Source organism: Passer montanus, unplaced genomic scaffold, assembly GCF_014805655.1.
Source record: "Passer montanus isolate IOZ18808 unplaced genomic scaffold, ASM1480565v1 scaffold106, whole genome shotgun sequence".
Taxonomy (NCBI): Eukaryota; Metazoa; Chordata; class Aves; order Passeriformes; family Passeridae; genus Passer; species Passer montanus.
This window is the reverse complement of record NW_024357170.1, coordinates 2,123,041-2,142,270: the sequence shown is the minus strand read 5'-3', so window position 1 is coordinate 2,142,270 and position 19,230 is coordinate 2,123,041. Positions and strand designations below refer to the sequence as shown.

At 40.3% G+C, this 19,230-nt stretch overlaps 2 protein-coding genes across 2 annotated transcripts in view; both read left to right on the top strand.

Moving 5' to 3' along the window:
- Positions 1–556: 556 nt before the first annotated feature.
- LOC120507696 (patatin-like phospholipase domain-containing protein 2) lies at positions 557–18,165 on the top strand. The gene is made up of 9 exons (XM_039720656.1): positions 557–826; positions 6,143–6,375; positions 6,734–6,799; positions 9,491–9,700; positions 10,759–10,819; positions 12,911–13,129; positions 13,443–13,575; positions 14,760–14,876; positions 15,955–18,165. Exons 1-9 carry the CDS (start codon positions 640–642, stop codon positions 16,244–16,246), a joined length of 1,518 nt encoding a protein of 505 aa, XP_039576590.1. The 5' UTR covers positions 557–639; the 3' UTR covers positions 16,247–18,165.
- An 891-nt stretch (positions 18,166–19,056) lies between these two features.
- The window catches only part of SAMM50 (SAMM50 sorting and assembly machinery component), a 19,127-nt gene continuing 18,953 nt past the window's right edge, over positions 19,057–19,230 (top strand). Inside the window, exon 1 of the mRNA XM_039720226.1 lies at positions 19,057–19,190. Coding sequence (XP_039576160.1) covers positions 19,170–19,190 — 21 coding nt within the window. The 5' untranslated portion in view covers positions 19,057–19,169. The remainder of the gene's footprint in view (positions 19,191–19,230) is intronic.

The following is a 19,230-nucleotide window of genomic DNA, read 5'->3' as shown; positions in this document are numbered from 1 at the left end:
TCTCTCCTAGGTGCACATGGAAAGCATGGACTCAGACTCTTCTGAGATGTTGTAACATCCCATTGTTATGATGCAATGCTGCATACAGGTAACTAAAGAGGATTTCTGCAATCCTGAGTGAGGTAATTAAATCTTGAAGGATTTCAGAGGTGCTGTTCTCTGTTTTATTTTCATATTCGAGCCCTGCTGGGCCATGCGGCTTTGGAAGCACGGCGGGCGGGCCGCGCCCCTCTGGACGGCTTCGCTCGGGTCGGGGACTGGGAGACAGGCGGGGCTGGGGTACCGACGGAGGCTGCCCGAAGTAAGGGGTCCGAAGGGTCTGAGGGACCGACAGCTCAGCAGGGACGGGAGCACGCATCGCACCGCGGGAGCGCGCATCGCACCGCGGGAGCGCGCCCTACCCAGGGCGGGGGCGTGAGGAGGCGGGGCGTTATTTGCATCTGCCCTCCAGTTGGCTGGGGGCGCCTTGTGCCATCGAGCGGCGGCTCGGGATTGGCTGCGGCGCGGCCGGCGGCGGGGGCGCGGCCGCCGTGTAATGCGAGGGGCGGCCGCGCCGAGCGCGCTCAGTTGCTGGGCAGCGGTCGTCGCCGCCGGAGCGCTCCGTCCCCGCCGGCCTCAGTGCGTGTCCCGCCGGCGACCATGCTGGACCGGGAGGGCGGCTGGAGCGTGTCCTTCGCTGGCTGCGGCTTCCTGGGCGTCTACCACATCGGCGCCGCCACCTGCCTGCAGGAGCGCGCCCCGCACGTCATTCGCGACGCGCGGCACATCTACGGCGCCTCCGCCGGGGCGCTCGCCGGCGCCGTGCTCGTCGGGGGCGGCTCTCTGGGTCAGCGGCGGGGCCGGGGGGAGCGGGGCGAGGCGGGCGGCAGGGAAGGGGCAGGTGTGGCGGGCAGGCCCCCGGGCGGCGCGGGAGGGCGGGCGCGGCCGGTGTGGCTGGCAGGCCCCGGGGCGGCGCGGGAGGGCGGGCGCGGCCCTGGGGAGCGCTCCGGCCGCGGGGTTCGCCGGGCTGGCTTGGGCCGGGCCGGCTCCGATTCTCTGCTTCTCTTCACCCCTAAAATGTGTGCTCGTGGGTGGGATTAAATCCGAGCGAGGTCCGTGGCGCAGGGAATGGTGCTGGCGCAGGCGAAAGGTCGGAGTTCCTCCTGTGCGTGTCCCCCTGAGGGGTGCTCTCACCGCCGCTGTCCAAAGTCCAGGAATTACCTGGGAGAGCGGGAGGCAGCCGAGCACTAACACCCTTCAGAGCAAGTCGGCCAGCCTCGTCATCAGGTGTAAACACAGTGTTTGCGCTTCGTTGGGAACTAGAGCATCTCCCTGCACGTGAAGGGCCGGATAGCTTTATCGTTCTCCCTCCAAAGCTGCTCCTTTCTGGGGCAAGGCTAAGAGAGTTAAGGTCAGGGCTTAGGTTAGCTTTAACGTGCTTTTCCTCTCTAATCTGGGCACGGTGTGTGTTGCAAAGGTCGCTTAGGTGTATGGTTAGAAACAGTAGGTTGATTGAAATCACTGATTTTAATTGTCATTTAAACAATAGAGGTAATCTGGTGTTGTATTTATGCCTGATTAAATACGTTAGTTTGAAACAGAATATAGTGTGCTTTGTGAAATACACATCTATTTTCTAGCAGTATGAAAAATACCCCTTTTACCTACTTAGGGCTTATGAATATACATTTTTCTAATAAATTAAACTTGATAAAAGCTATCAAAATATCCAGGTGCTTAGGAAAAGCAACAGGATTGCAGTTTAAAAAACTATATGAAGTACCTGAAAATCAGAAAATTGTTTTCTTTCTAAACTAAAAGAATCCACTGAGTAACGCTTGTCTTAGTTCATGACTCCATACTGATTGTTTTTGCTAGCAGCAGCCTTGACTGGTTTAGAACTAGAGAATTTTCTAAGTTCAGATTTTGTCTTGGAAGAGGAGGAGAACAGTGAGTACCTCTTTTTAATTTGGAGAGGTTTGTGGGTTTTGCTTTTAAATTTCTGAGGAAAAAATCCACTGACAAAAACAAGCCGAAGTTCTCTGTAAGTACAGGAGAGCAATGCTTGTCCCTGCTGCTTTAGCCCCTGAGCTCTAGCACATAAGCTTAATTTCTTCAAAGCTCTAGCAGTAAACTTGTGCTGCTTAATTTAATTTTGCTGTAAAGTCCAAACGTGATATACTTGAGTTATTGTGAGCCTGCTATCAGCTTTTAAAACAAAACATATTTTTCCCCAATAGCTGGTATTTTTAGAACATATTAAGTTTTAAGTCTTAAGTCATTGTAAATTATTTTGGAAGGAAGCCGTCTTAAATATTTGAAGCACTCTTAAGCCCAGAAAATGTATATTGTTTATTTGGCAGTATAAGTTAATAACAGCTTTTAAATGGTTTAGCACTTTAATAATTAAGAGTTGCAGATTTTAAACTATTATGTTTTCCAATTATTATCAATCTCATATGCCAACTGAGATTTTTGATTTTCTCTAACTAATAGAATATGTGTGTGGTCACTGTCCAAGGCAGCAGAAGTGTATTTCTGCTGGGGGGGGAAAAAAAACCAAACAAAGGCGTCACTTGCAAGATAATGCAAAAAAAACTGCATTCCAAAAATCTGTGAATTGCTGTAAATTGACAAAACTAATAAGGTTCTCCCATGCTAATTCTCTGAGTTTCTAGCTGCCATGTTTTGTGAGCTTGTATGAAAGCAGAGGATGGTAAATAAGCTGTAAAGAAACTCCGTTTTACAGTGATAATAGGATATACTTTGTGAGTTTGTATTGTATGCCCCTCTTACTCTGATATACTTTAATGTGCAGTATTTGTGGTTCCTACAGCTGGAGGTGTTAGCAAGTCCTATGTTTTTTTTATCACAGTTGCATTTTCCTGTGGGTGGACAGAGCCCAGCTCTTCCAGAGGTGAGAGGAAAGATGAGTGGCAGCAGGCACAAGCTGGAACTTGGTAAATTCAGATGAGGTGTAAGGAAAAGACAGTTGCTATGAGAGTGGTAAAATAATAGAACAGCTTCCCAGAGAGGTTGTGGGATCTCCACACTTGGGGATGTTTGGGGTTTGCCAGGACCCAGCCCTGAGCTGGTCTGTGAGCTAGTACACACAAAACAGGGTTTGCAAATCTGTGAGCAAGGGTTGTGGCTGAAATCAAAGAGCTTATTTGTTACCATGATATTTTATGAAAAATCCTCTGCTAGGATTTTTCCCTCCTAAGAGCTGAGGGCCTCAGGAAAGAAATGTAAACAATAACTGTCTGCTGCTGTGGAATGCAACAGGTGCATCTTCCATTGGTCCATGTGGATTGTTTTCAATTGATGACCAATCACAGCCACCTGTGCTGAGGCTGTGAGCAAGATTTTGTTATGCAATCTATTCTATTCTTGTTTTTTGTAGCCTTCTGATGACTCTTTTCTCTCTGTTCCTTTAGTATAGTTTTTATGTAGTATTTTAATATAATACATATCATAAGATAATGAATCAGCCTTCTGAGAAAATGGAGTCAAGCCTTGTGTCTCCACACATGGAGTGTTCACCTCAACACTTATTTCATTTCTTACAGCCTTGCACTTGTTTTCAGTGAAGGGTTTTCTCTTTAACTCAGATTACCTGCTGGATAGGTGGTGGATCTGTAGAACTTCAAATGTGGATAAATACAATCATTAGCCATTGAATGGAGAAGAAAAGTGTACTTTTATAGACTGACAAAGAGGTTTCTCTCACTAAATTTGTGGGAGGTTGGGAAGCTTAGCCATGAGTGTTGTTTTGAGGATGAAGTGCATTCCAGGCTATTCCAAACTGGAATGTTAAAGTTGCACTCCTTGGAGGTCTTGGAGATCTGGTGTTTTGATGGTGCTGTGATCATCCATTCCAGTGAGGCATTTAGAGCAGATTTAGTGCAGGCTGCAAATACAATGTCAGCTTTTACTCAGTGAAACAAATTAATAGTTAACAATAGGAATGCAGAGCTATAACAGAAAACAGTTCACATTTATTAGGAATATTTATTTCTTTAGCTCTCCTGTGTTTCAAAAATAAAACAGATGGACCAAGACCTGCCTAAAATCCCAGTTTGACTCGAGCTCTAGCCCTTAGTCCCTTTTGGAGAAGTTCCTGTTTTGGAATACACCACCCTAACAGGTAACTGTATTTTAGTCCTGTTGGAAAGGAAAGGAGAAGGAAAAGAAGTTGGACTACTTTGAAGTCTGTTGAATTATTAACAAAAAGCTTTGTAAATTTTCAGTGTTTTAATATCACGTACTCTTAGATAGACCTTCTCCTTTTTTTTTTTTTTTCCTTGGTTTGGAGCACTTCCAGGGTTTAAAATGGGTTACAATAAACAAAATATGTCAGCTTTTTTTTGTCTTTTTTTTTCCTATGAACTACTTTGAGCATAGAAATCTTCCAGGGTTTAAAATGGGTTACAATAAACAAAATATATCAGGGTTTTTTTTGTCTTTTTTTTTTCCTATGAACTACTTTGAGCATAGAAATTATTGTATGTGGAGACAATGGGTAACTGCTAAATCAAATTGCATGTATTTGTTTGCTTTTGGTTTGTATTTTAGAAAAAGCAAGTGGCTTGCTTGGTGCATAAGCTTTCAAAACTACTTTTTTTGGAAATGGTAATTATTGCATATGCTCCAAGACTACTCTTCCTGGCCAGAGTTCTGGTAGTTTAGTATCTCAGGCTCCTGCAACACAGCTATTTTTAGAAAGTTTAGAAGATTGAGTGTTGCTAAATAAAAAAAGGGAGTTGGTAATGAGTATCTGGATGCAGGGAAAATTAGAACTGATAGAACTGCCCGATTCTGCTTTTAGAAGTAACTTTGTCACTGGTCAGAATGTGACTTGTGCATTTTTCTATTTACGTGTAAAATGTGTTTTAGCAAGATAAACATATATTTGACCATGAACAGTGAGCTGTGTCTAAATTGCTTTCTGTCTTCTGGGGTGGGGTTGTTGTCGTGCATTTTTTCTATTTACATGTAAAATGTGTTTTACTAAGATAAACATATATTTGACCATGAACAGTGAGCTGTGTCTAAATTGCTTTCTGTCTTCTGGGGTGGGGTTGTTGTCAAACTACCTGTGTCAGTGGATTTATGGCCCAAGATTTCCCTCTGTGAGGATGGAATGAAACAATTGAAGTGGTAAAAACAAAGTGTGTCTGATACCTCAGATTATATAGAGATGGTAGAGATTCTCTTTTGGATATAGACTCTTGGCTGGGAATGATAAATGTTTAGTTATTGCTATTTGAGGGGGGAATAACATTGTAGAAATGTAATATTTTTGGAAATTAATCTGAGCTCAAAAGCTTAAGCAGAATTGTTGCCAGTGCAGTGCTCACATTTAACCTGATAAATTGAATTTTATCTATTCTAGCAAGTTCAAGTATGTAAGTTCTGAAAATATTTTTAGACACGTATCACTCAGGTTGATAAGGTGTTACTTTGACCTTCCCCCCTGCTCCTCTACCAAACTGACAAGCAATTTCCTCAAAGTGTGTCCTGGAGAAATGTGACATTCTAAGTTCAAACAAACCATTGCAGATGGATGAGCTGCTCTTCCTCCTGTGACTAAACGTTGAGAGGATTTTAGTGTTCTTCAGGGATGGTCCTGTAGTCTGTAGTGGTTAGAAGTTCCTAAACATAAATTTAATTAGAGAAAAGATTATTATGTGTCTGCTATTGTAAAAATGCACCTACCTGGCTTTCCTACCAGATCACACTTCTTGCGCCCTTTAGTGTGTTTATGTATCAATGAGGAAAAATGGTGCCCTGAAACCTTAAATTTGGTTCATCTTTTTCCTCTTTTTTTTTTTTCCTCCCTCTCAAAAAATGTGTTTCTGGAATGATTAATTCCTAATACAAGTGTCTCATTCAGATATTTTACATTTAGAATCTACATCTTAATGACATATAAGTAGTTTAATCTTCACCAAGAGATCTTTTTGAAAGTTTAAATTGATTTTTTTGTCTCTCAGGAAACTCCTAAACTCCTTAACCATGTTGGACCGTTACTTAATGTGTTAAAAAGCTCTTGCATTTTCATTCTAGCACTAAGAGAGATAAGTTGGGGCTCTAGATATGCTTTATTAGTCCAAATGTGGGTTGTGTTTCTGCTGTTAAATGCAGTGCATTTTCTTTCCAGCTCAGGCTTGTGCAGATGTTCTGGCATTAGCCAAAGAAGCTAGAAAGCGAAATCTGGGTCCTCTTCATCCTTCCTTTAATGTGATGAAGATAATAAGAGATGGGCTGATGAGAAATCTTCCAGAAAACACGCACCAGTTGTCATCGGGCAGACTGTGTATTTCACTAACCAGAGTATCAGATGGCAAGAATGCCTTGATATCTAATTTTGATTCTAAAGAAGAAGTTATACAGGTATGTTTCTTTTTGGCAACTTTTAGAAACTTCTGTAATCCTAGGTCCCTTTAACATTACCTGATGGGTTTCTGCTTTAAGCATTTCAGTTGTTGTTACGCTGTCAGTATTTTTAAGAGGAATTCAAGCTTTTTTTACACCAGATTCATGTACTGCTTTTCCCAGTCAATGTGTTTGTGAAGTGTTTTGGGGAGGAGGTGCAAGGGATCAGTCATAAAAAAAGATAAATGCCTTAAAAGTGCAGTGGATCTAAGGAAACTGTAGCCTTAGTGAATAAGAATTTATTTTATAAAGATAAATGTTTATGTCAGTAATGGAACAGTTAGCATTTAATTTTTATGGTCTCATTTTCTTACAGGCTTTAATCTGTAGTTCATTTGTCCCTATTTATTGTGGTCTCATTCCACCATCATTTAGAGGTGTGGTAAGTCTCTATTGTTAAGATCTAAAAGTAGTTCTAGCTATTCTGAAAATATTAAGAATGCATGTGGGGCTTTTTGTTATCCTACTGTAAAGTAAATAACTTCATCATAGCTTCTAGTTAGCTTCTAGTACTGTAGCTGTAACAACTTTCCAAAAAAAGACAGGAACACTGAATGTGTGGAAGATATAATTGTCTCTTTGTCCCTCCTCTGCCCCCTAAAATTCATTAATAAAATAAAAGATATAAGATAACTAGTGTGTAACCTATGGATATATATTTATTGAAGGAAGTGATGCTTTTTCACCTGCACAAATTTACAAGAAGAGTCACCTATAATTTTTCAAAAAAAATCTTGTAATATAGTTTGTTGTATGTCTTCATGTTCTGCCTGTAGGGAGATCTGCCCTAAAATTGGAATAAAAGTTCTGTGTTCAGTTAGGTGCAAACAAAGCTTTTTAATGACTTCTGGCATTTGTATTCAGTGTAAGAAAACTACTTTTTAGAGGTAAAATATCAGTATATTAGTATGTTCTATTGCTTCCCAGGAACTGGTGGTTACAAAGCCTCTTAATGCTTCATGGCTATACTGGGCTCTCTAAAATCCCCTGTTTAAGAGACAAAAACTGCAGGAAAGTTGGCATGGTTTGTTGCAGGTGTTATAATTACAGGCTTGGACGCAGATCTGCATTTCAAATCAAGGCAGTGACATCAGCAGCTTTTTGTTATCCTGTTCTATTCACTTGCATTTGCTTTCCTTCCAATTGTGGTGCTCCTTGCACAAGGAGAAGGGAAGGAAGAAAGAAAACTTTAAATGTCTTTGATTACACGCTGTTCTCAAGGCAATTTGCAAGTATTAAAAGGTCAAAAATAGACGTGAAATGTTTTGGTTGTTTTTTGTGGGTTTTTTTGTCTTCATGCTGAAATTTAAGCAAAAGTGATTAGAACTGTATAGGGATTTTCTTTATCTGTACTTGTAAACCTTGTATGTCTCCTTAAACTCTTCTAGATTAAAGGTGTTATGAAAACAGGACATTGGACTAAATCCAAGGTTTAGGTGGATCCAGGGCTAATCTTGCTGTTAAATTCTTGTCACCTGACAACAATGTTATTTTAAAAGGCTTATTAGTTCAGAGCACAAAAACATACAAGGGATGTCTGTTTGGCCATATGTTTGGCCCATATTTTGAGGAAAGGAAGGTACAATTGTATTATTTTAATATTTGGAGTTATTTTGAGACAGTTTTAATGCTTAGGATGCATTTTTTAATGTAACTTGGTAAGAATACCACAGTTGCATATGCTTAGCATGACTCCTATAGGCTTAAGCACAACAGAATGTCAAAAATGTAAACTTTGGGGCATCTTGCTGTTTACTGCTTGGCACTCCTGCCTATATACCGTAAACCAAAGGCTTAAGGGAACATTTAAGAGGTGTATCTAACTGCCAATTTGAAAGCTTTTGGTTGTGATGGCTTTTGTTTATTTTATTTTTTTTTAAATCCTTTCAAACACAACAGTGGTTTTAGATTTAAAAAATGACTTGGAGAAACAGTTGAGCAGATACTCCGAATCATGAAAATCTTTTAGATCAGTAGAACAGTGACTCATATGTACTTCCACCTTTGAATAATTTCATGAGAAGGGTCCTCTTTTGCCAGACCTGGCTGTTGTATTTTATTTATGTCACAAAGGACATGGGGATTTCATTTGTACTTTAGTGATTGAATTGCACACCTAAAGTTTGGCAGGAGCTGCATGCTGTTGGGTCCAGATGGTATCCTGGGAAGCTGACAGGCCATAAGCTGCCCTCTTCCTAATTCCTAATGTATTTATTAGAAATTCCTAATGTGTTTCTCAGAATGGTCAGGGCCTGAGTATCAGGGCAGCTGAAACTGTTAATCCAGGTTGATCCGGCTCAAATCACTGCTCTGTTACATTTATGTTTGACAAGAACCTACAGTTTGGGTTTTCTGCCCTTTTAGGAAGGAGGAAAATGCAGCTTCTAAACCAGCAAAGCTGGTGGTATGAGAGCAAACCAGTTCCCTGTGGCTCACTGGAGAACTGGCTGCTGCTAGTGAGTGGAGGGGCTGTCTGTAGCCAGTGCAGCTGCTGCACTAGACAGTAGTTACCCCAAAACAGAGCACTTTGGGGCTTAGATCTTAAAATGTCTGAGGTGGTGATTCATTAAAACTACAGAAATGGGTGATTCAGTGTGAAGGACATAAAAGTATAATCTGGAATTTGCACACAAAGCACAACAGATGTCTGTGACTTGGCAAAGTTTCTGAAGCACTATCCATTTTTATTCACACTTTCCTTATGTCCAAATCTTTTTTGATGCTTTTCTATCAAATTCTAATTGTGAAGAGTACTTTTAAGTTAGGGTGGTTTAGTATATTGGAACTTGAACTTTGAAGCATGGAGCTGCTTTTCTCTGTGCGTTGTGTAGGATTATCATCTTTAAAAAACATACTGAAAAATCCCAAAGGGAATGTGCTTGCACTGCCTATGGAACTGTAGGTAGGAATGTTTATTGGCTTTAGAGAGCAGATCATGCCACTCAAAATGTTTAGCTTGGGAGCACCAGGCTTAAGCTACAGCCTTAAGTGCTGTTTCATTCTTGGGTGGGGCACTCTGCTGGTCAGACGTTGTCAGCCCTTGAGATGTGTTGTTTCCGCTCTCTTTTTGTAGCGCTACGTGGACGGAGGAATCAGTGACAACTTGCCTCACTATGAATGTAAGAACACCATCACAGTGTCCCCTTTTGCTGGGGAGTGTGACATCTGTCCCAAGGGCAAGTCAGCCAACTTCCATGAGATGAACGTGACCAACACCAGCATTCAGTTCAGCCTGGGCAACCTTTATCGCTTAACACAGGCGCTCTTTCCACCTGAACCCCAGGTCAGCCCCCGCCTTCCTTTCCTTCATCTCTCCGTGTGAAAGCTTTTCCTGAAAGTTGCAGTGTCTTAGCTTTTCATCCAGTCACACAAACTTCTCTGTGGATGTATCTTGTTTCTATTTTTTCATCTTTTGTCTATGTCCTCCTTGGTTTTAGTCTCTTTTGGGCTAAAAATGCATATCCTGCTACTGGCTTTCAGTATTTATTTGGGAATTGTCACAGGATTCTATCACATAATCAACACTGGGAAATTAACAACTGTTGATTTGTAGTCCTTTCATGTTTACCTGCTAAGAAATTAGAAGTTCTAAAGTTTTGTGGTTTTGTAAAGGTCTTAATTAATACTTGTCACAGGCAAGTTGCCTTTAAACTTTGCTCATTGCTGTTGGTTGCAGAACTGAAGAGGGAAATGCTCTTGAATTGCTGTTGTGAAAATTGGAAAAATAAAAAAAAACAGACCTTTTCAACTGGCTTGGGATATAGCACAGCAAAGAAACAATTTTTCTGACTGCTGCAGATATATTTGACCTGAGGGCTTTTTGACCATTTCAAGACAAATTCTAAATTCTATTTATGCAGGCTTTATTTTTTTTTTTCTTTTACTAGTACCCTTGTGTAGGTGAGCTGGTATTGCATCTGGTAAAAGATATTTTCATAGCAAAGATAAGTCTGAGCCTGAGCATCAGAATTGCACAGCTGATTTTTCAAAGCTTTGGGAATTGAGAAGCACTGGGAGGGAAGGAGGGGAATTGACACACTCCAAACACCCTGTTTCATTGCTGCTAGCAGCTTCTGAAGAGCTAGTCAAGGAAATAGGAGAGGGAGGTCTTCCAAACTGTTCGAATGCCATCATTCCGAGCATCATTAACAGCTGAAATTTAAGTTATTGTACATGATCACGTATGCATCATCACAGTAGCCATATTCCAGCAATTGTTAAGGTGGCGCTTTTTTTCACAATAGTGGAAGGTGGCGGAAAGTGGCTCTTTATTCTGCAAAGTGTTGATCTGAAGTTGAAATTTCTTTTTATTTGTCTGACTCATTTACTCTCTATCTGCAGGTACTCGGAGAGATCTGTGAGCAGGGCTATTTGGATGCTCTTAAATTCTTGAGGGAGAATGGTATGTTAAACTTTCAGATAATTATTGCTTATTTGGTTGTAACCAATGTTTAAAAAACAAACCCCAGATCAAAACAAACAAAAAGAGTGGGGGGGTTGTGTGTAGCTAAGAAGGGGGTTGGTCTGTGAGAATTTTGGAAGGATCATGATAGTTTCATTCTTGTAGAAATGCCACAGTTATAGTTCACCTGATGTGAACTGTGCCACACAAAAATTGAATTTTCGGAGTTTTGTCAAATCTGTGTGAAGTAAATGTGAAATGAAATTTCCAAAGAGCTCCAGTTCTAGGCAACTCATATTATTACTTGGCTTTATCTTAATTGTGCAGGATGGGCATAGGCTACTGCTTTCCACTCCTCTGAAACTTCTATCTTCTATTACCTCCTCTCTGCTGTCATCCAAGTGATTTTCTGGTAGTCCAGAAGTGGGAGATGGCTAAAAACAATAAAATCTCAGTCACAGACAAACCCACTGTGTGAGAAAAGACTTTAGAAGATGACAACTTATAGTGGAGCAGTTGTTGACACCCAGATACGTTTAGGAAGAAGAATTACGAGTTCTGCTACTCTACTCCTAGAATTCTAATAACATGTTTTATATTGATAAGTATTGTTGCTCTGCAAGCTTTGAGACAAGTTGAAAACAGTACCTTGATGTTAGGATTAAGTTAACCATGTGTTAATTGTGTCTGGGTCCTATAGTTGTTGGATGCAGAAGCAAATTGGTACTGGGTCAGATCGTAGGAATGGGAATAGAAATGGGCCTTTTGCACTATTACAGAAAGTACCAGCTGCAGGATGTGAGCAGTCATTGATGTACTCTGCTGATGCCTGGGTACTGAATATTCAAGTTGTCTTGAAGCAATTCTCTTCACTGAAGAACCTCACAGTTTTGCTTACGAGATTGATTTTCTATAATGTTGTTATTATGTATTATTATTATTTAGTGAGAAAGTCTTGCTTTATAGCTTTTACCCTGTGATTAAAAGCACAAACTCTACAAAGAGCCTGTTTTGTGGTTGTCTGTGCTGAGCTGCGCCCATAGGTTTCCTGTATGCAAGTTTCCATCTGACACTAATATCTGACATTTCTTGCAGTTCTTCCTTGGTCTCTCTGCCCCATGTCCTCTCTATATTGCACTATTGTCCTCCTTTTCACACTGCTAATCCTGTGATCAACTTTGTTTTTATTCTGTCACAGGGTTGTTTTGCATCAAGCTTAATCGATGATAATTATAACCCTTCCAAGGTCATTCATTATGCATCACCTTTCTTATTATTTCAGCTGTAGGAATTCATTCCCCCTGCATCTGTGACACTTCAGATATTTTCCTTTGCTAAATTCACTGTATATTCTTTTGACATTTGTCTTTTACTAGTACTTGCCAGTAGGATATACGTTCTGTTGTATGCAGGTATAGATTCTAGTCAAATTTGGTAGTCTTGTTTCATATGTAATTTTATAATGATTTTCTGTTAACCAAGTATAAATAAAAATCTTGTGTTTTTCTCTTTGTACTCATGATCTAGTGCTTGTTTCTAAGGTAGTTATCAGTGCTGTTTCTTAATTGTCACCAGTTTTGTAGTGTAACCCATGTTGATTTAGATCTGTACTTTGGATACAACTGAAAAGAATATTGTAACCTAGTTGCTTTCCTTTTCAACCCTGTTGTAGCAATGCCTCAAAGTACTCAGGTGATACCTGCCACATCAAATTTCCCAAATATATAATGTGGTTTAGGTGTTTTCTTTCAAATACATATTAAATCAGCTTTCTTCCTCTCCTTTAGATCCTTTGCTTTCTTGCAGGAGCACAACTTTGGTAAATGACTCTATTTCCAGGGCAGTTTCACTTAATTGTTCATTTTCTTCTTCTCTTTAGAACCTGTTTTAAAGTAAGACCTAAACCTTCAGAAGAGCCATCACTGTGATTAAACATTTGTGGGATCCTAAGAGCCAGGTGCATTTGACATGGGGTATATGATGGTGTTCTCTCAGGACAGATCTTTGTTCAGACACACAGACCTCAGGTGCTGTACAGGTACTCAGGAGACCTGTGGATCAAACCTAAGTTAAAGCTCTTGACTCTTTCAGGTATTCTGAATGACTCAATTTATATCCACTTGTCCTTCACAAAAATAAACCCTAATGAGGCTGCACAACAACACTTTGACCATGTGAAGAGAAGAAAATTGACAGAAAATAACAGAGTAGAAACTTTGAAAATGACCAGCTTAAATGACCAGCTAAAGCAAAATCCATGGCCTTTGGAGAAGAGCATATTTGAGAGTCTACCTCCCAGACTTCGTAAAGGTGCATGCTTCAGGCTGTTTCCTCTAACTCTGAGTGGCAAACTTTGACTTTTTTTTTTTAAACATTAATTCTTAGATCTATTGCTTAGAAGTTCTGGATAGTGTGTTTTGTCCTGTGTCATGAGTCTGTGTTCCCATATTTTAAAATATCATAGTTTATGGTAAGAGTGCTGTGAGATTAATTATTTCATTTTCTAACTGAGACTTATTCAGTAACGCTTGATGATGTTGACTGGATATTACAAAACTCTGAGAAAGTTATTGAAACTGCTTTCAGATAGTGTAACATCTTTTCCCTAATAATTATTCTTAAGCACTGCAGGAAGCTTGTAAAGAACAGAATGGATTCTATACTCAGTTCTCTAAACTATTCCCCATGCGGGTGATATCCTACCTGATGCTGCCGTACACACTCCCAGTGGAGTCTGCTTACTCAGTCGCTTTACGGTAAGGAACTTGTCAAGAACTCTTCTAGAATTGTCATTATTTTGGAAATGTACTCATTGGGAGCTTGTTCAGTGTTGGAGGCATTCTGGGACTCAATAATTCAAGTGGTAACTGTCAAAAGACCTGTTAAATCTACCTATGTGATGCATCCTAAAGCCTATATAATCCAAGGCTAGATAAATGAACATATTAAGAAGATTCTTAAATAACACACTCACATTACTAATAGCTACCTTGTTATTGCTCAAAAGAAGCAGCCTTAGTTGTGCTTTCCAGGAGTACATTCTTCTTTAATTACTATATTCTAAGTATCTGAACTCTCTCCACATCCTTCTTGTGCTTCTTTCTGAAGTCTGGACTGAAATCCACTGTTTAATCACCATATAAATTCTCTTACCAGTTTTGTTTAGGTTGACTGAAAGTTGTGCTCTTGAATTAGGGCTTAGTTTGAGAAGTTTCAGTTCTTGTCAAGAAGTTATGCTCTATGAATGCACCATGAATCCTAAGCTTTGTGCTTGCTTAAGGGAATTCCAGTGCTTGAGCAGCAGATGTCATGACTATCTTTAGAAAATCTTGAAAAAACAGTTCTGGTAATCAAACCATGTAGAACTCCAATGAAGTATTTTGTTTCTGTGCCAGTGAATATGGCACTTCTGTGCCATTTTTGGTGGATAGGGAGGGAGCAAGTTTCTCCAGTTGTCTCTGTAGGGTTTTCCTCCTTGTCCCACTCTGATGTAGCTGACTCCTGTTAAGGGGTGTCAGAAGGAGAAAAAGTACATTTGGTACATTGTTCCTGTTTTGCCTTTTCTTTGTTCTTCCATTGTGCTTTTCTTTTGTTCTTCCTTCTTCCACCTTGCTTTAAACTGAGCAGAAAGTTCCTACCACAAAGGTCTTGGAGACAGGAATATTTTGCAGGAAACCTGTGCTGGTCACAGGGTGTGGAATGCACACACTGGTCAGCCACTGAGAGATGCAGTGATTTGTGGTGCCTCTTTTCTTAGCTTGTAGAAGAGAGATGAAAAGGTTAGATGGGAATTCAGGGAGGTTGGGAAGAAATGGATACTTTGGTTAGGGGAGTTGGTTTGGGGAGAAGAAGCTGTTTTGGATGCGGGACATGGTGTGTAAAAACATAACTGAGATTAAATCTCCTGCTTACACAAGCTGTGTTTTGGTTTTGCCTGCAGGTTGGTGAACTGGTTTCCTGACATGCCTGCTGATGTTCGATGGATGCAGGAGCAGCTTTTTCGGATTGCTGCCGCAGTTTATGCCCAAGCTAAAAGCAAGCTGTTCTGTGCAGCCAGGTAAAGTGCAGTGCTGCTGCATGTAAATGATGCAGTTTTAGAAATTCTCTCTTTTTCAAATCAGTTAGTCTTTTCTTGAATAACACTAGTTGGCTTTTGGGGCATCTCTCTGAACAAAAATGTAACTCTTGGTATATATTTGCTATTCGTCCTACTGTCCTCTCCTCAGTTACTTGATAGCACATGTAATCCAGTGTCCTTTCTTCCTTCTTAGTGATATTTCTGATTCCTTTCCACAATTGATATCTGTAGGTTGGGTATTAGGAAAAAAATTTTTCACTGAAAGAGTCATGAAGTTCTGGAATGGCTTCCCAAGGACGTGGTGGAGTCACCATCCCTGGATGTGTTTAACAAAGGACTGGATGTGGCACTCGGTGTCATGGTTTAGCTGAGGTGTTAGGGCATGGGTTGGACTTGATGATCTTGGAGGTCTATTCCAACCTAGTGATTCTGTGAATAAATTTGGGGATTGCCAGCTTCCTGCTTTTAACCCTTATTTAGCAGTCTCTCATATTCCATTTTTACCAATCCTGAGTCTCTTCATCTGAGACAGGCTTTGGGAAGACCTAGAATCACATGTTTGTCTCAGAAATAACTTCTAAGAGGGGTTCTTTGCTCATTGCATCATGATTAAACAGAAACATGTTTTTTTTCTGGTGGAAAAGCAGCTCAGACAGTGTTGAAGTGTCTGTATATGACAAGTTGAGGTATTTTTGCTTGTGAGAGGGGTTGTGGCATATTGTTTTGTTGGGTTTTTGTTATTTGGAGTTGTTTTTCTTTTCCCAAAAGCACTGCAAGAGAGAAGAGAAAACTTTAAAAACAATAGGGTGTTTTATCCAAAAACTTTCGTTTCCCGTTTCTCAAATTGAAAAGGGCTAACCTGGTGATTCAGGTGCTGGTTTAGAGTGTAGATAAATTCTGTCCCAGTTGTTCAGGTTGGTGATAACAAGCTGATTGTAAAGTGGAATGCAGAGATGGCTTTTGGGAAGGTAAACAACTGTATTTATTACTTGTAAACATGACAAAGATGCCATTGAAACACTAATAATCTTCTTTTCATTCCTTCTTTTTTAAACAGGAAAGACAATTATGCATCACTAAGAAAATGTCAAACTGTCCCATCTACAGTGGAATTTCGTTCTTCATACTGCCACCTTAAAATGCCTCACTCCGCTGCACACATTGAGAGCTGGCTCTGGCAATCTTCATGCTTCATGCACTCAGCTATGAAAAATGCTCCTGCTGATATCCAGGAGCAGTCTGACTTAAAGTTCTATCCTAATTTCCTCCCAAATCCCGATGAGTCTGCATTGGAAATAGATGTTGACTCTTCCTCAGAGACAAGTTTCCAAACTGCTCCAGAGTATTAATAGGAAAGTAGGTTCCACAGTTTCCATAATTGAAATTGGGCAGAGAAAATGAAAACCTAGACTATGGATCATTTTGTTTGTTGCCAATAAGTCTTGGGAAATTACTGTTTACAGCTTCCTGACAAATCTGCCTTGGGACTCGTACTGTTTTAAGGATTATAAAAACAGTGGCTGCTATATTAAGTAACAGATTATAGCTCTGTCAAAGCATCAGCTCAATCAGCTGTACTAAGACTTGTAGTTAAACAGTGTCTCTCTGGAAATAAATCTTTTTAAAAAATACTTCCAGCATAAAAATGAAAATTCTGTAAACAGATTGTTAGAAAAACAAGCATAGATGACAGAACCTTTTTAAAAATGTAATTCTTAAAAATATTATGTGTTAGGATTACTTTTATAGCACTTAAATGAAATTGGATTTTTACTCCCTTAAGAGGAATACACAAGTGGGTTTCTTAGTGGCCTCCTGTGTCCATTTGCCTTATATTTAAACATACTGTTGTGTTTATGGAAAGTTGTCTGCACAAGATACTGTAGGAACAGTATTACTCTAGGTTGTTATATGTACTCTGCAGTTCCTATTACCTTTCCTCTTTCTCTTCTGAAATACTTCAGGTGGAAATGGCATGAGAAATGGGACACCTTCCCCTGAAGTGTAAACAAGTACAGTTTCAGTGACTTCAGAGGACCTTTTTTTTTTTTTTTTGGAACTTAGCACAAAGGCTTGATCAAGTATTGAAAAGTAGGTAAAATAGTGACTGTGGTTAGTAGCAAGCAGTATGTGGAGAAGGTGTTAAACTTTACAGAAGATGTTAACAAAACTCAGTGTTTAGCAAGTGGTGAATGATGTTTAGGTTGTCTCTCTAATTGTTGCCTGATCGTTTTTGGTTTTTGTTCCACTCCAGTTTTGGTGATTTTTCTTTCCTTCTTTCACTTCCCTGTTGCTAAAGGAAGAAAGGTGTACCTCCTGTCTCAGTGAAGTAGGATTACCCAAAGGAAGTTTCCCAAGATTGTCAGGCACAGCAAAAGCATAAGGCTTGGTGGAAGTATCAATATTCAAGGAGCTCTGCAGAGGTCTCAGATAATAGGTAGAAAATTTAGCCAAATCATACCTCTATTGAGAAATGGCAGCTTAAACCATTTCCACTACAAAGGTTCTGCATGATTTGAACAAAGACAATGCATTAGTGGATGAGGGCATCTGGGGAGGAAAGTGATGCTAGGATTAATTGCTGTTCTCATGGCTTATCTGGTCTTGTGCAGTTTTTGAGTAGAAGGAAACAATAATGGCTTTAAAATTGATTTGCACATGTGTTTGGGGGGGAGCATGTGACCTCAGGAAGCTTCTCATTCAAAAGAGGGAATTCTGTGCAACCCAAGGGGAGAGCTGCTTGAGGGCCTCTTGTCCAGGGAAAGCGGTTGGATTGTGTTGCTCAGGAGCTGGGGTGTGGGAGTGTGAGCTTTGGGCAAAAATTAGCACTTGAATTGGGCTTGCCTTTCATACAGTCTCTCAGTTGTGATTTCCCTAAGCTTGGAGTGCTGCATTTTATGATATTCAAATGGATTTTAGGTTGTGGAGGAAGTGCTGAGCTCTCTATTTCCATACTCTACAAGGCTGGTGCTACTTTACTTCAACTCTTCTGTTCATTTTTTGGGTGCATATATCATCAGACTTGCAAAAAAAAAGTTGGAATTGTTACTCTAACTACAATTAAAATATACAAAATCTGTTTTAAATTGTCTTCATTCATTAATTTACCAGTTTGTTTTAGAATTAAATCAGGAATGCCAAGTTTTGCTTCTAGTCTTTGTTGGAATACTTCTGTTAACTACATGTAAATCAACCTTAACCAGTTTTTCTCTTGGGCACAGCTCCCATTTTGTCTCCTTTTTCTAAAATAAAAACACAGTCTCTGTTACCATGGTCTCTGAGCTTTCTTGAGTGTAATTCACCATAGTGCAAGTTAAATCAGAATGTCTTGATGTCATTAATAGTTCTAAGGTTTGTTTTTTTTTAAGAGTACTACTCTTGAAGTTTGAGAGATGCTTGTGCATAATCTGGCTGGACCTGAATGTCACCTCAGTTTGAAGTTCTGTGTTTTTTCTGTTTTTTTTTTTTGTTTTTGTTTTTGATGGGATTTTTGCTTTCTGCAGTCAGTTATTTTACAAACACCTTGTTGCATTTAAACCGAAATAATTAAAAACCAGAGAAAGTTGGGTGTGAAGGGATAAAACAAAGGGTGTGTTCTTTCTGAGCTAAAACTAACTTAGCAGATAACTAAATATAAATGAACCTATTAAATAATTTGTTCTATGAATAATAGATGCGCTAAAATATTTCTATTTAATATAGATATTTTAAAACAAATATATCAGTTATGTAAAGTATAATATATAGTAACTATACTATCTATAAATATATAATACAAATATAAAAATGAAATACAGAACTATCTAGAGATAATTTAATGCAATGTAAAATAATAATAGTAGTTATAATAATAATAATTACAATACCAACAATTATAAGTAAGTTAGAACACAAGCTTTCAGTTTCGAGTGCCCAATCTGCTTCCCCGAGTTTGGGGTGAATCCCGTCGGTTTCGGCTGACAAACAAACCCACACGTGAGTTGGGGTGAATTCATGGGTTCACGGTGAAACAAACACGTGTGTTGGGGTGAAGCTCCAGCGTTTGGGTTGAATTCCCGGGTTTGGGCTAAATCCCGCGGCTTTACGGTGAATTCCCCGCGTTTGCTGACCCCCGGCCGCAGGAAGCGCTCCCCTGGCCCCGCCCCTTCCGCCGTCCCGGCCAATGGGCGCCGGGCGGGGCTGCCTGTCATGGCCGTCCCCGCGCTGCGGCCCTGAGCGCCCCGAGCCCGCCGGAGCCGCCGAGGCCGCGCACGCGCCGCCAGCACCGCCACCATGGGCACCGTGCACGCCCGGGTGAGCGCCGGGCCCTGGGGATCGGCCGGGGCGGGACCCG

What these genes read in the sequence shown, in the direction of transcription:
- LOC120507696 (XM_039720656.1), top strand. Translation starts at nt 640, where the DNA reads ATGCTGGACCGGGAGGGCGGCTGGAGCGTGTCCTTCGCTGGCTGCGGC. An exon ending in CTAAAGAAGAAGTTATACAG is followed by an intron (nt 6,376 to 6,733) that starts GTATGTTTCTTT and finishes ATTTTCTTACAG; the next exon opens with GCTTTAATCTGTAGTTCATT. An exon ending in CACCATCATTTAGAGGTGTG is followed by an intron (nt 6,800 to 9,490) that starts GTAAGTCTCTAT and finishes CTCTTTTTGTAG; the next exon opens with CGCTACGTGGACGGAGGAAT.